Here is a 15,796-nt window from a genome sequence, read left to right as displayed (position 1 = left end):
TAAAACTGCGCACCCATCTGGGGAGGAAGGGTGTGTGAGCAGTTTTCTGGGTGAAGTGTTCAGTGTTTCTCAGCTTCTCAAAGGAATGTGTGACCCAAAAAAAAGACTAAAAATCACTTCTTTTTTAAATAACAGTTTTATCGAAATATAATTCACCTAGAAGGCACCCTTTCAAACACTACAATTCAATGTTTTTTAGTATTTTTACAGAATTCAGCAGCCTATGATCTAACTCGAGAACACTTTCATCACCCGCAAAGGGAACCCCATACCTGTTAGCAGTCACTTCCCACTTCCCCCAGAGCCCCCGGTCCCTCGCAACCGCCAATCTTTCAGTCTCTAGGAATTTGTCTGTTCTGGACATTTCATATAAGTGGAACCACGCAATGTGAACAACCACTTCTTCGATGATAAATTCACATAGCAAATACTCAGAAAGGCAAGCATTTTCAGGGCAACTTAAGATTTCTTAAAAACCTGTAGATTTTGTACAAAATCTGGCACATTTTGTACAAATTTGAACAGTTGACCCCCAATGAGGGAACCGTTCTGGTAGGACCATTATATTCATTATATCTCATGGCATTCTGGGTTCCTTCACTGCCCCACTTAATGGGAGCTTTGACAGGACCCAGTAAGGTGACTGGTAACCCACTCTGTCACCCACACGCCACCCTCACGAGGCAGATTATTGGTGTTAGCTCAAGAATGAGGCAGAGCGCCTGCCTGAGAGGCTGACACAGTCACTCCTCAACTGAGGACTGTTCTCATTTGAGCCATCCCCGGTCTGCCTGCAGGACAGGCCCGCCAGTTCTGGCCACAGTGGCGTGTGGTGGGGTGTCATGACTACCCACAAGCCTCTGGTCAGCCTGCGGGATGTGCAGAAGGCAGAGGAGGGCAAGTGGAGTCCCGTAGAGGGGACATGGTCTGTGCCTGCAGAGAAATCCAGCTTTGTTGGTCCCACGTTAGCAAAGGGTATTGAGGCAAAGTCCAGGGGAGAGAAGACTTTTCTGACATTTTCCTGTGGGTGCCCACACGTCAAACAACATCTCTGATACCTTACTGCCTTCCTGAGGAAGCTGTGATGCCACGTGCAAGAATATGGTCCGTTCACTCCTGGTGGGATGCTTTGCCCTCTTGACCATGCCAGCACTGGCTGCGCAGTGATAACAGTATGGTACTTTATTTATTTATTTATTTATTTATTTATTTATTTATTTAAGATGGAGTCTTGCTCTGTCACCCATTCTGGAGTGCAGTGGTGCGATCTCGGCTCACTGCAACCTCTGCCTCCCAGGTTCAAGTGATTCTCCTGCCTCAGCCACCCAAGCAGCTGGGATTACAGGCATGAGCCACCATGCCCTACTTATTTTTGTATTTTTAGTAAAGATGGGGGTCTAACCATGTTGGCCAGGCTGGTCTCGAACTCCTGACCTCAGGTGATCCACCCACCTTGGCCTTCCAAAGTGCTGGGATGACAGGCATGTGCTGCCGCACCCAGCCAGTGTGCTTCATTTAAACAGCACTGTGTGCCTCTCAATGTGCTTCACCTGTACTTTCTCCAGCACTCCTCACCTTGCCCCTGAGATGGATCCATGATAACCCCTATTGTCTAGATTAGGAAACCAAGGCTACAGGGCTCTGAAATTCACCATGGAAATAGGGCATTCTTTATTGGGAAGTCCATAAAGCACCAACACTGGGAAAGTGCCATAAAGTTCATCTAGATCAGAAGTCAGGAAACTATGGGCCCGTGGGCCAAATCTGGTCCACCACTTGTTTGTGTAAATAAAGTTTTATTGGAACACAGCCATGCCCATTCATTTAAATGTTAGTCATACAGAGACATGGCCAAAAATATTGATCATCTGGCCCTTAACAGAAAAAGTTGCCAACCCCTGGTCTAGTGTAACCACCTTACTTTTTAGATAAGGACATTGGGGCCCAGAACAAGAAGAGCTTTGCCTGGAGCCAAATAACTAGTTGGTGACTGCAAAGTCAGCTTCAGCTCCCAGATGTCAGAGCTCTTTCCTTGTGGCCTGGAATTCTTTACTTGCTAGAAGGTAATGAACATCTTTTTCTTTGCAGAGTGGACTCACTCCTCTCCATCTGGTAGCACAAGAAGGCCACGTTCCAGTGGCAGACGTGCTGATCAAACACGGCGTCATGGTGGATGCCACCACCCGGGTAAGGCAGGCAGCTGGAACTTCAGTCTGTGTGGACTGCTTGCTCACACTTCAGAACTGAATCTTCCACGGGGCTTTGAAACCCTGAAGACCCAGTGGAACATTCTTCCCTGCCACTTCCTAGAGCGGGCAGTGGAGTTTGAAAATGCTACTCCTAATTATCTTACTTTCCCATGGGGGATTTTTAAAGTTTGCTAGACCTTTGAGCCTCTGCAGTGAGAAAGTGGGACGAATGTTTAATCATGACTCTAAGACCTGTCTAATACGAGTAGTCAGCATGTCAAAATGTCAGGTTTCCCCAGATTCACACAAAAGCTTAGCTCCTTTTCTTCCAGCACTTGGTTAAATTCAGTTCAACTTTCTCTGAACCTCTGATGTGTGCAAGGAGCTATGTGAATGGAATCTGGCATCAAGGCGTCTGCAGTTTGGTGTGGAGGTGATCGCTAGGGACAGGAAGGAAGAGCGTAATCTGATATTTACTCTTAAGAGAGGAGCTGGGAGCACAGAGGGCAGAGATGGTGTTTTCAGTTGGTGCGAGGAGGCGGGCTTCATGGAAGAAGCCACATTTTGTTTCTTTTCCCCACAAGGGAACCATATTAAAAGGAAGGGACAGTGACAGTACCAGGAACTCCTGCCCCCTCCAGAGTAGCACAGAAATGCCAGCAACAATGTTATGCTGAAGTCACCCTGAGAAAAGTCTGGAAACTGTGTTTTGTCTCCAACTGCCTGCAGCTTCCACAGGAACCTGCTTAAAATCTAAGAATGTTCTGGATCTTTGAGGCTTCACTTGCAGGCCCTGTTTAGTCTTTTGGGGTCCTGCACCAAAAGACCCTGTCCTGTGGGTTAGAATGGCCTTGAGGATCCCAAAGTCACCCCATTATGGGAAGGACCTGCGCTTGGGTGGTCTCTGGAATCTGGCACCAGCTTCCCGGGACACTTGGGACCAAGGAGCTCAGAGGGCCTTGGCCTGCCTGCCCACAGGAAGCATTACCACAAAATTCAGCAGGACAGACTCCTTGAACAGCCCAGACTCACATGAGCAAATGTCCCAAGCCCATGCATTTCAATAAGCAATGATCAGTTCCCGTAAATTCCATCACGCCACAACTAAGTCACTTGGACAGCCTTTTGGGGGTTTTTCAATGGGATTTCAGCTTTCTAATGGAAATAAGCCTGTTGTCATTGGAGTGAACATGACCTCACATCCCCATCTGCCCTCATCTCAGCGCCATTCCCAGGCCTGAAGGCTATTTCTTCCTCTTGAAATAGCCCCCTGGGATTCTGTGACGCTGCTCTCTCCAGGTTTCCCTCTCCCTCTCTTCTGCCTCGGCCTCACTCCCTCAGCCCCACTTTTCACCCTCCACTGTATCCTGGGGGACCTCACTCACCTCCAAAGCTCTCAGATCTCCCATGCACTGACGACCCCAGCATAGCCCTCTTCTTGCGGTTCAGTGTCCGTTTTCCAGTTGCCAGGTTGACATCTCCCCTTGGGTCTCCCACAAGCATCTCAGCCTGGTGGTCTCTGCCCAGCAGCAGCCATTCAGCTTATCAGTGTCAGCCTTCAAGGGGCTCCCTGTCCATTTTTTCTTTGAATCGGCTGCTTTGGGAAGGATTTCATGTGATGCCCAGCTCAGGAGAGCTCTGGTCACTCCTTCTCATCTGCTTTTCAGATGGGCTACACTCCCCTCCATGTGGCCAGTCACTACGGAAACATCAAGCTGGTGAAGTTTCTGCTGCAGCACCAGGCAGATGTAAACGCCAAGACCAAGGTACAGGGATGCCCTAGCCCCGACTCCTGCACTGACCCTTCTCCATGCCACATCAGGGTGCAGCCAGAGCTGCTGCTCTGGGCCACTAGGGGTTCCACCACAGTTGACCGTGGACACTGAAGGAAGAAAGGGGGAAAATGCATTTTATTAATGTCCCACTTCGAAGATGGACAGGCACTATCATGTGTAGGCAGGTCTCGGTCTAATGGTTGGCTAATCCTGCCAAAATGTCTGCTTGCTTTGCAGCTAGGATACAGCCCCCTGCACCAGGCAGCCCAGCAGGGACACACAGACGTCGTGACTCTGCTTCTGAAAAACGGTGCTTCCCCAAACGAGGTCAGCTCGGTGAGTACACTCTGTCTCCTGAGTTTAGAAAACTGCTCCCCGTGGCAGCAGCCCTGGGTGACCTCCCCTAACCATAGAGGTTAATGCACATGTCTGGGGCCTGGACGGGGCCGCAAGACCCTAAAGCCATAGCTACCTTGGATACCCTGGGGATGGGGCACTGTGATCAGTTCCTCTTTCTGGTGAATTGATCGTTTTCCTTTTAAGTACCATTTTCCCTCCTCTTTTATGTTTATTAAAATATCCTTCTTGAGTGCGAGTGCAGTGGCTCACGCCTGTAATCACAGCACTTTGGGAGGCTAAGGAGGGAGGATTGCTTGAGGGCAGGAGTTCAGGACCAGTCTGGGCAACACAGTGAGTGCCTGAATCTACAAAATAATTTTTTTAATTATGTGGATGTGGTGACACATATTAGCTGTAGTGCCAGCTAACTGGGAGGCTGAAGTGGGAGGATAGCCTGAGTCCAGGAAGTCGAGGCTGCAGGGAGTTGTGATTGCACCACTGCAGTTCAGTGTCCATTTTCCAGTTGCCCACTTGAAAGCCAGCCTGGAAGACAGAGCAAGACCTTGTGTCTTTTGATATACACACACACACACACACACACACACACACAGAGACATATACATATATATATGCACATACACACATATATACCATATATATAAATATTTGTTGAAACCCATTCTAAAATATGTGAAACTGTTTTCAATATGGTGCAAGTGAACATAGTTCAATGTCCTGGGTGCTTCCTGATCTTTCAGGGCTCGAGGTTATCTTTAGTGACATCAGCAATCATTGTTCACTATGAGCTTTCTCATCTGACCATGCGGAGGTTCTATGAAATTATCTCCGTGTTTGCTTCTATCTCTGAAATAATGTGGACCCCCTTGGCTGGGTGCGGTGGCTCACACCTGTAATCCCAGCACTTTGGGAGGCCAAGGCAGGTGGATCACTTGAGGTCAGGAGTTAGAGACCAGCCTGGCCAACACTCCAGGGCGAGTGTCTCTACTAAAAATATTAAAAAAAAATTAGCCGAGTGAGGTGACAGGCACCTGTAGTTCCAGCTACTCGGGAAGCTGAGGGACAAGAACCACTTGAGTCCAGGAGGCAGAAGTTACAGTGAGCCTAGATTGCGCCACTGCACTCCAGCCTGGGCGACAGAGTGAGACTCTGTCTCACACACACACACAAAAGTGGATCCTTGATTGTAGATGGGGTTGCAGAAATTGCAGCTGCAGGTGGGCTTGAATCTGAACGGAGCCCAAGGCACATCCTAGAAGTAGAGAAGTCAAAAGAAAAACCAAGCCTCAGTATCCATTTATGATCACGTAGCTCTTTCTCTTCGAATCAAAGTAGAAAGTATGCCCTTGCTGTGTTTCTGGTGATTTGTGATTTCTGAGTATTCTGATTAGAGTTCATTGAAGTATATGGATTAATTCAACTACTTTAATATCCCATCACTGACACCCAAGAACAGACTTTGGGAGCAGCAAGCAGCCTCTCTCTGTCCTCATCTTCCTAAAACTGCATCTGCTAACTTCCTGACCTCCTTCCCGGTGGGCACCCACTTGGAAGAGCCTGACTTCTCCTTGGGAGATTTCCCCTGCTGGGTTGCAAGGCCCCACACTTGACGCTGCAGATCAAAAGCACCCCTGCCCTCCCTCCTCCCACACCCATCTCTGGGTGCTGCTGCTAACACACATCTAGGCACACACACGTGCAGGGATCTCGTTCTGGGCCCCACGGTGACATCTGTCCACTCAGGTTCTCCTGAACAACTAGAAGGTGAACTCGATCTGTGTCTAAGGGGCCAGCCCCACCTGCTAGACTCCATCCTCTGACTGCACCCGGGCTGCTCTTTTCCCAGGATGGAACCACACCTCTGGCCATAGCCAAGCGCTTGGGCTACATTTCTGTCACCGACGTGCTCAAGGTCGTCACGGATGAAACCAGTTTCGTGGTATGTCTGCCTCTCCCCCGCACCCACCCCGGACACACTCAGCCTGGCGCAGAGGCGTGCCCGGGGTTACTCTGGAAGTGGGGTGCGTTCTGGGGCTCCAGGACGCCGGTCGGAGGCGCAGCGCCCAACAGGTGGGAACTTGTCCTCCTTCCAGCGGGGCTGTGCTGCCACCTAGCGGCCTAAGGACTCGGGGCAGGACCAGCATTCCGAGCAGCAGTGGAGTGGATGGGGTTTGGGGAGATGGGAAGCCAGTTTTCCCGGGTCCCATCTCAGTGGTTCCTGCCCGGCAGCTTCTAGGCTGAGCACCTCCTCCGTCCGTTTTTCTGCGTTTGGGGCACACCCCACAGGCGTGACCAGGGAACCGCTGGGCTGGTAAAAAATGTGTGCGGCTCTAGTTTGGGTTGAATTATCTGCTTTTTCTCATTTTAGTTAGTCAGTGATAAGCATCGGATGAGTTTCCCTGAGACAGTTGATGAGATCCTGGATGTCTCGGAAGATGAAGGTAAAGTTGGGGTAATGAGCTCAGGCTGGTGGGGACAGAGGGGCTCTGGGCACCCTCCAAGGGGGCTTCCTGCCACCTGCCGGCTTTGCCCCCTTACAACACACCCAAGAGCTGTAGATGGACACTGAAACTGGGGAGACCTGCTTTTTATAGCTGTTGTCTATTATCAAAAATACTACTCTATTAATACAATCTTAGGTGAAGGAACATTGACTAAATTTAAAATTCCGTGAAGTTTCAAAAACACATGTGTGTTTGCATAGATTATGGATGTGTTATCAAATTGGAGCATGGTTCTACTCAGACCAACTCTCAGCCCATGAGGAACTGTAATAAAATTCTGTCTGGTTCTTTCTTTATGCTTTGAATGAATACTAAGTGGATTATTCAAAATCTGTGAGAATGCCTTTTAAGCTGCACTTCAACCACATAGCGGGTCAGTAGGTTTTGGGTTATTTCTGTGATTATGAAATTACTATAGTCTGGCTGGGTGCCTGGGTTCATGCCTGCAATCCCAGAATTTTGGGCAGCCAAGGTTGGAGGATTGCTTGAGGCTAGGAGTTCAAGACCAGCCTTGGGCAATAAAGGGAGACCCCTGTCTCTACAAAAAAAAAATTGGAACTAAAAATTAGTGGGGTGTGGTGGTGCACATTTATAGTCCCAGCTTCTCTGGAGGCTGAGGTGGGAGGATTGCTTGAGTCCAGGAGCTTGAGGCTGCAGTGAGCTGTAATCACCCCACTGCACTCCAGCCTGGGTGACAGAGCCAGACCCTGTCTCTAAAAGAAAAAGAAAGAAATTACTATAGTCTCAGCTTGTATGAACTACAGAATGCTTCCAGTATTTTCCTACCCCCAACAAACCTTATTTCATCACTAATTAGATGGGGATATTGAGCAGTAAGATCCTCAACTCTGGGGATGTTGAATAGTGGGGTGGGCTGGATCAGCTCGGTAGTCCTTTCCATCTGGGTTATTCCATGGTTGTATAACTTTGTCAACTAGAGAAGCAGAGCTGTCTGGTGCTCCTTTGGATAATATATGTCTCTCGCTTTAACTGCCTTCAATGTGGTCCTTCTTTCAACTCTGCTCTCCTTTGCTTTCCAGGAACTGCTCATATAACTATAATGGGTATGAAACGCTTTCTGTTTCCTGTGGTCTTTTCTCACTAGAGTGCATTTCACCCTAAGCAACCCAGATGCTCACTAATCCATTCCTGCTTTCCATCTTCCTCTGACAGCGAATAACCTGGAGCCAGGAGCTCAACTAAACCAAGGAATTCACACCCATGAGACCCATGCCCGGCAGGCAGCTCCTGCCTGTCCATCTCTGTGTCTGTGCCCATGCCACCATGTTTGTGATCATAACTGCATGAGCTGTTGTTCTTCCATCCTGTTAGCTCCAGATCACAAGCCATGGTGCTCACTGCTGGGTGGCATTGAATGACCCCTCAAGGTTGAGGGCCGGGGCTCCAGCTCCAGTTCAAACTAGGAGAGAGAAACAAAGGGGCAGTCAGAGGTGCAGGCAGCTGATTGACCCGTAGTTTGAACCTCTTTGTGATGGGTTTTGGAAGTAATGAGGTTTTGGCTGCCATGGTTACAGAAAATTCTCCAGCCCTTTGAAATGAGTGGGTCCAGTTCCACTGTAGTTTGTTCTTCTGTTGGTGTGGAGTGGAAAAGAGCAGTAGCAGTTCCTTCTTTGGTGTCATTGCACCCTAAAAGGGCGGTTTTGAATTGGAACTAAGCGAAGAAAGTTCTTTCTGGCTGTGTCTTTGGCTTCCTGCAAAGCCTCAGGCATCTAAGATGTCAGGAGCTGACTGCCCTGCTCTCTGTCCCAGAGCTGGAGGACCAGGACTGGGCAAAGACATTGCTCCCGGTCTCCTTGCAGCATCAAGGCCTTCCCCACTCCTCAGGAGCAAGCCCTGAGAGGCGGAGTGAGAACAGAGCTTTTTAAAAAGTAAGAGGGACTCTTCTCCCTCTACCCTGTCGCTCACTTGAGCTCTTGCTGTTTCAGGGGAAGAACTCATCGGCTCCAAGCCTGAGAGGCCGGATTCCAGGGATGTCGATGAAGAGAAGGAGCTCCTGGATTTTGTGCCAAAGCTAGACCAAGTGTGAGCAGCGCTCCTGGGAGGGTCCCTAGGAGGATGCTGAGGTGTAGCCCTGTGGCTCAGAGCAGGGATTCCAGAGGGAGGAAGAGCACAGCAGGCCAGGTGCTGGGCATGCTGCCCGCAGAGAGAGACGGTTTGCACCTTAGGATGCACTAGCTGTGCACCTGAGCCACCAGGGCAGGAGGAGGCCTTCCTCACACCATGCTGCCTGGATGCCTCTCTGCTCCTCTTCCAGTGTCCCCTCCTCTCCCAGGCTCCCCTCATTCACAGCCTTATATCCACACCCCCTCTCCATCTTATGCACACTCAACTTCTCATCCAAAAGTTGAGGAACATGGCCGGGCGCGGTAGCTCACACCTGTAATCCCAGCACTTTGGGAGACTGAGGCAGGAGGATCACCTGAGGTCAGGAGTTCATGACCAACCTGACCAACATGGTGAGACCCCGTCTCTACTAAAAATACAGAAAAATAGCTGAATGTGGCGGTGTGCATCTATAGTCCCAGTTACTTGGGAGGCTGAGGCAGGAGAACTGTTTGAACCCGGGAGGTGGAGGTTGCAGTGAGCCAAGATTGTGCCACTGTACTCCAGCCTGGGCAATAAGAGTGAAACTCCATCTCAAAAAAAAAAAAAAAAAAAAAGTTGAGGAAGATTCACATTAGAAACTATTGCCAGGCTAAGCTCGAACTCTGACTGCATCCCTCTGCCCCTGAGGTATGTTAGGTACAAGCCAGGGGAGATTCGGGTCTGCCTGGACCACATTTCTCCTTTCCCCCATGACTGCTGTGAGTTATCTCACTGTGGGCACAGTGTACACAGGGACATTTTGCAAAGCAATCTAATATCAACGACTTTGTAGAAACACTAAGCCCTAGGTGTTTTCTGAAAAGACGGAAATGTCCCTGAACAAGCGAGGAGTGAAACCACGGGGCCATTTGCTCCACTTGAATTTGCTAGACATCTGTTAGAAAGAAATACAGAGCTGTAACCCTGACCATAAGCAACTTACCTTTCATTTGGTGGGATTGAAATGCACACCAAGTGGTCATATAGCAACACAGAAAGATATATTGTTAGCCAGAGCGAGGATTCTGTCAACAGGTTCTAAAGGAGGAGAAAGGGGTGGCGAGTGCAGGTTGGAGTCATTGGGGAGGACTTCATGGAGGAGGAGGCAGTCCTTCCACCAGGTTGTGAAGGGCAGTCAGGCTCCGGAGTGGAAAGCGGGAGGGAGAGACTTGGAGGCAAGAGGAAGAGGAAGCTGTGTGCACATGTGGATCAGCCCTGTGATGTTCTGGTGTTCTTGGCATGCAGGGTGGAATCTCCAGCCATCCCCAGGATTCCCTGTGTCACACCTGAGACGATGGTGATCAGGTCAGAAGAGCAGGAGCAGGTAAGAAGCTGCTTCTCTGTGGTTTCCCCACGTGGAGAGCATGAGTACCCCGGGACAGTGATTGTTGAGGGGTGGCCTGTACGTAGCACAATAGACACTGATAGCTCACATGCCACTCACTGTCCAACTGGCATTCCACGCTTGGACGCCTCATAATGGTGCAACATCGGCGGCATTGGGTGGGCCGCGTCTGGGAGAGATGGTCAGATGGGGCCGTATCCTGTGGTGGCTCAGTCCTTGGATGCAGCCCAGGACAGCAGCAGTGAGAAACCCGCGGGTCCTTGACCAGCCCACTGTCTTCAACTCTTGGCCTAGGGTAGGAATTCCAGCCAGCAGATGTTTACTGGATTCCTGCTGTGCGCCCTGAACAGGCTCAGGCAGGAGGGCTGGACACCTGCCTCCTGGGAGCCAGGGCCCAACCGGAAAGAGTGGACTCGGACGCGTGAACTCAGTTAGCACAGAACCAGGAGGGAGAGCAGGGGAGTGCTCCACTGTGTGGTGTGAGTGCTGGCAGAGTGCAGAGCAGGGAGGCCCTAACCAGCCCCAGGGTGGCCGGGAGTATCTGTGGAGGAGGTGAGATGTGGGGAGTGGAGAGGATTAGATCAACAACGGTGAGGGACAAGGATGTTCTGGACTGGGGGAAAAGCAGACGTGAAGATCTAGAGAGCACCAAGGCCGGGCTCAGGTCCTGCTGGCTGTGCCAGGGTAGGCTGGCATCCCTGTAGTTGCAATGTTACCCTAAGGCAAGTCCCCGCTATACAGGTGAGGAAGCAGGAAGCCCCACAAGGGCGGGAGTCTGTTGTGTTCACCTCATGGACTCCAGATGTCCACAGGGCAGGTAGCCCACCCACAGCTAAGTGGTGAGGCGGTCATGGTGCTGGGATGCAGTGCCCGTCCTAGAGGAAGTTGGCCTGCCGAGGGCAGGGCTCCCTGTGGGCAGAGCTGGAAAGAAGGGGGCAGGTCTGCAGCAGGTGCAGTGGGCCTGGGGGCCAGGAGTCAGACTGAATAGTGAGGACTGGCTCCATCCATTCCAAGGCTGTGTCCCAGGGTCTTGAGCCCAGGAGAGGCATGGAGGTGGGAGGAAGCTCCTGTCTCCTTTTAGACTCCAGGACAGCCTTGTCTGATAGGGTGGTGGGGTCCTGTGGGAGCACTTTCTCCACGTGGCACCTGGTTTCTAGCAGCAAGGCTCTTCCAAGCCTCCATGCCCTGGTATGGCATCCAGCCCGCCAGGGAGGAAGTGGAACAGGAGGACCTTTTCTTTGTCCTTAGGCATCTAAAGAGTATGATGAGGACTCCCTCATCCCCAGCAGTCCGGCCACCGAGACCTCAGACAACATCAGCCCGGTGGCCAGCCCGGTGCACACAGGGTGAGTGGCGGGCACAGGGCTCGGGGACTCCTGTCTCCATCTCCCAGAGGGGATGCAGAAGCCCAGCGTGCATCTGCCCCACTCCTAGGTTTCTGGTGAGCTTCATGGTCGACGCCCGGGGTGGTTCCATGAGAGGAAGTCGCCACAACGGCCTGCGAGTGGTGATCCCACCACGGACGTGCGCAGCGCCCACCCGCATCACCTGCCGCCTGGTCAAGCCCCAGAAGCTCAGCACGCCACCCCCACTGGCCGAGGAGGAGGGCCTGGCCAGCAGGATCATCGCGCTGGGGCCCACAGGGGCACAGTTCCTGAGGTGAGCATGCACAGGCAGCCCATGTCCTCACCTGTCCCTGTGCCACGGAGGCCACGCCATCTCCACTGTCCCGACGGGGAAACAGAACTGGGTGCCCCTCCCCTTTCCCTGACTTTTCCTAACACACAAAGGCGTCCATAGCCCTGAGAGGGCTTACAACTCTCAGATCTCAGATCGGGCATGATAGCTCACGCCTGTAATTCCAATGCTTTGGGAGGCTGAGGTGAGAGCATCGCTTGAGGCCAGGAGTTCGAGACCAGCCTGGAAAACATAGCAAGACCCCGTCATTGTAAAAAATAAAAAACAAAACCAAAAAAACAACTCTTAAATATTGCGTGACACTAGAGACAAGGCCAATCTGAGGCTCTGAGGGTCTGACCATTTATGCACTGAGAGTCCCCAGGAACACAGCCTCCCTGGCTGTTTCCCCTGCGGACGAGCGAAGTACGCAGCTCCAGAGGCCTATGGCCCACCTCCCTGAAGCAGCCTGGGCTCCTCCTGGAGCTTTGCTACCCTTCAGGCACCATGGGTGTGATGTGGGGACAGGGCTGACCAGGAGGCCCTGCCTTCTACCTCTGTCCACCCTCCTGGCCCCGCTCAGAGCGGTCACCACAATTTGCAAAGCAGCAAGTTTTCTCATTGACCTTTCTTTGTCCTCAAAGCGTCCCTCCGAAGGAAATGTCATTATGACCAGTTGATAGATGAGGTTACCCGTCTAGGGATGTCAGATGGATTTTTAGAATCAGGTGCAAGGACAGGATCCTTAGGTCGTGGGAGCAGAGCCCCCATGAAATGAGACTGGCCCTGCCCTCACTGTTACTGCAAGCCTGGTGGGGAGCAAGCAGGGCTGTGGGAAGCCCGGGGGACCCCCCACGGGTCTGGTCCACTTAGAGACCTGCCTGCAGGTAGGGCCTCCACGTGGCTGTGGAAGCGCCTTCTCCATCTGGGTGGGAGCCGGCAGCCCCATCCCTCCCTGTGCCCTGCCTGCCCTGTGTGAGCACCTCCCCACCACCACGGTGTCCTTGCCTCAGCCCTGTAATCGTGGAGATCCCGCACTTTGCCTCCCATGGCCGTGGAGACCGGGAGCTCGTGGTTCTGAGGAGTGAGAACGGCTCCGTGTGGAAGGAGCACAGGAGCCGCTATGGAGAGAGCTACCTGGATCAGATCCTCAACGGGATGGACGAAGGTAGTAGGGGGGATCCCAGGGCTGGGTCCCCTCCTTGCGGAAGAGGGGTTTGAGTTGCACCTTAAAGGTGGTCTTTCAGGGCCACCTGGAGTTTGGGGAGCCCCAAGAGGCTGGAAATGGCCTGGTGTGGACAAACCCTGGGTCCCCAGGATGTGTGAGGGGATGCTCAGCTGCTGCCTGCAGCCGCATCTGCTCTGCTGGGCCTCTGGGCCTGGGCACTTCTTCTGGCCACTATGCCACCTGGCACCTGGAGAGGGTGTGTGCACTGGGTCTTGGGGACAAGGAGGCTCTGGGGCCCCTGGAAGGCCTGAACCTGTGCCTGATGTGACCGGGGTGGTGGCCTGTGTGTGTGATTCCAGAGCTGGGGAGCCTGGAGGAGCTGGAGAAGAAGAGGGTGTGCCGAATCATCACCACCGACTTCCCGCTGTACTTTGTGATCATGTCGCGGCTCTGCCAGGACTACGACACCATCGGTCCCGAAGGGGGCTCCCTGAAGAGCAAGCTGGTGCCCCTGGTACAGGCAACGTTCCCGGAGAATGCAGTCACCAAGAGAGTGAAGCTGGCTCTGCAGGTGACAGCTCTCCTCCCCGCCAGGTCCTGGGGGTGGACTGAACTCCAGGCCCCCGGGAAGGCCACCCTCTTCCCCAGGACATCTCCATGCTTTTGTCCAGTGCTTTGAAATGCCACAGTGGAGATCTGACTTTAAAGCTCAAAGGAGAGTTGAGTGGGAAGGGGTGAGGCGGAAGCTCCCTGATAAGTTGCATCCATCAAGCTGCATGACCCGGTCTGTGCAGCATGCGGGAACCGCATGACCTCTGGGAGCTGGCCGTGATGCAAGCAAAGATGCACCAGCCCTGGGAGTAAGAAGCAGAGGAGAGGGGGAGAAAGGGCTCAGGAAGGCGAGCTCCACCATGTCAGTCCTGCGGTCCAACAGCAGAGGGGACCCCATGCACCGACGGCCACTCTTTCCAGGCATGGAGCTGCCTCCCGTCTGACTAGCCCCTCTCCTGCTTGGGCCTGAGTGTCCTGCCTCTGTCATTTCACAGGCCCAGCCTGTCCCAGATGAGCTTGTCACTAAGCTCCTGGGCAACCAGGCCACATTCAGCCCCATTGTCACCGTGGAGCCCCGGCGCCGGAAGTTCCACCGCCCCATCGGACTTCGGATCCCACTACCTCCTTCCTGGACCGACAACCCGAGGGACAGCGGGGAGGGAGACACCACCAGCCTGCGCCTGCTTTGCAGCGTCATTGGTGAGAGGGGCCCCTGTCTCAGACTTGTGTTCTCCACAGCTGCAGTGCTTCTGGAACACAGTAGGGGGGTGATGCGAGAAGGCTAGGTCAGCAGTCCCCTTAGTTTTTGTTGGCTTCCCCGGGAGTGAGGTGCTCTTCCAAGAGGTGGAAGGATGATGCATCTGCATAAAAGTCCATGCCCATGCAGTGGCTCACGCCTGTATTCCCAGCACTTCGGGAGGCCGAGGCAGGTGGGTCACCTGAGGTCAAGAGTTCGAGACAAGCCTGACCAACATGGAGAAACCCCATCTCTACTAAAAATACAAAAATTAGTCAGGCGTGGTGGCACACGCCTGTAAACCCAGCTACTCCAGAGGCTGAGGCAGGAGAATTGCTTGAACCTGGGAGGTGGAGGTTGCAATGAGCGGAGTTCATTCCACTCCTGGGCAACAAGCATGAAACTCCATCTAAAAAAAAAAAAAAAAAAAAAGTCCATGGCCCTGGGGAAGAACCCTCCAAGCCCTAGGAGGAGGGGCGTGCAGGTCGCTAGGAGGAAGAGCAGAGGGTGAGGGTAGGTGTGCCCAGGGCTGCAGACCAAGTGAGCCTCACCCAGTCTCACCTTGCACACCAGGGCCTTAGCATTTTAGTAAGCTCCATGCTTACGTCCTGAAGACTGTCCCCAGCCCCGTTTCTGCCGGTGTTACAGGAGGAACAGACCAAGCTCAGTGGGAAGACATAACAGGAACCACCAAACTTGTATATGCCAACGAGTGCGCCAACTTCACCACCAACGTCTCCGCCAGGTGAGACAAGGCCAGCCCAGCCCAGCACTGTGTGGGCCATCCTCAGGCCTGAGACTGAGGCTCCCTCACTGTCCCCTCCACGTGGAAGCCTCTGTGACCACAGGTGTGGCAAGAATAGCCATGGCGTGATTCATGGGCTGCTTCCATCTGGACGGAAAGGATGCTCTCTGTTGGGCACTTGGGAACACATTATAACGTGCCCTCCTTTTTAGGTTTTGGCTGTCAGACTGTCCTCGGACCGCTGAGGCTGTGAACTTCGCCACCCTGCTGTACAAAGAGCTCACCGCAGTGCCCTACATGGCCAAATTCGTCATCTTTGCCAAGATGAATGACCCCCGAGAGGGGCGCCTGCGCTGCTACTGCATGACGGATGATAAAGTGGACAAGACCCTGGAGCAGCATGAGAACTTCGTGGAGGTGGCCCGGAGCAGGGACATAGAGGTACGGGGCTGGGCCCTGCACCGCCTCTGGGACAAACCCTCCTGCCATTTCTCCAGAACACCCTGGAGAGAACACCCTGGTGCAGGCAGGAAGTCTTCCCTCTGTAGACGAGGGGCTCCACAGCTGTCTGTCTTTGAGACCCCTCTTGAGAAGCATCTTAGATAAGCTTCAGGAAAGGTGAGAGATGCCACCATGCACATA

At 52.8% G+C, this 15,796-nt stretch overlaps 1 protein-coding gene across 6 annotated transcripts in view; it reads left to right on the top strand.

The window, feature by feature from the left end:
- ANK1 (ankyrin 1) overlaps positions 1–15,796 on the top strand; it is a 251,009-nt gene that overhangs the window by 193,473 nt on the left and 41,740 nt on the right. For 4 of the 6 annotated variants that reach the window (XM_025394454.1, XM_025394453.1, XM_025394452.1 and 1 more), the window contains exons 18-31: positions 2,089–2,187; positions 3,857–3,955; positions 4,202–4,300; positions 6,168–6,260; positions 6,690–6,762; positions 8,772–8,868; positions 10,177–10,255; positions 11,525–11,622; positions 11,711–11,935; positions 12,967–13,121; positions 13,481–13,692; positions 14,168–14,372; positions 15,058–15,154; positions 15,367–15,595. In XM_025394454.1, coding sequence (XP_025250239.1) covers positions 2,089–2,187; positions 3,857–3,955; positions 4,202–4,300; positions 6,168–6,260; positions 6,690–6,762; positions 8,772–8,868; positions 10,177–10,255; positions 11,525–11,622; positions 11,711–11,935; positions 12,967–13,121; positions 13,481–13,692; positions 14,168–14,372; positions 15,058–15,154; positions 15,367–15,595 — 1,860 coding nt within the window. Of the gene's footprint in view, positions 1–2,088; positions 2,188–3,856; positions 3,956–4,201; positions 4,301–6,167; positions 6,261–6,689; positions 6,763–7,865; positions 7,890–8,771; positions 8,869–10,176; positions 10,256–11,524; positions 11,623–11,710; positions 11,936–12,966; positions 13,122–13,480; positions 13,693–14,167; positions 14,373–15,057; positions 15,155–15,366; positions 15,596–15,796 lie in introns of all 6 variants that reach the window. The other 2 variants (XM_025394450.1, XM_025394449.1) reach the window with 1 other exon arrangement.

This window comes from Theropithecus gelada, chromosome 8, assembly GCF_003255815.1.
Source record: "Theropithecus gelada isolate Dixy chromosome 8, Tgel_1.0, whole genome shotgun sequence".
NCBI classification, from domain to species: domain Eukaryota; kingdom Metazoa; phylum Chordata; class Mammalia; order Primates; family Cercopithecidae; genus Theropithecus; species Theropithecus gelada.
This window is presented reverse-complemented; position numbering and strand designations above follow the sequence as displayed.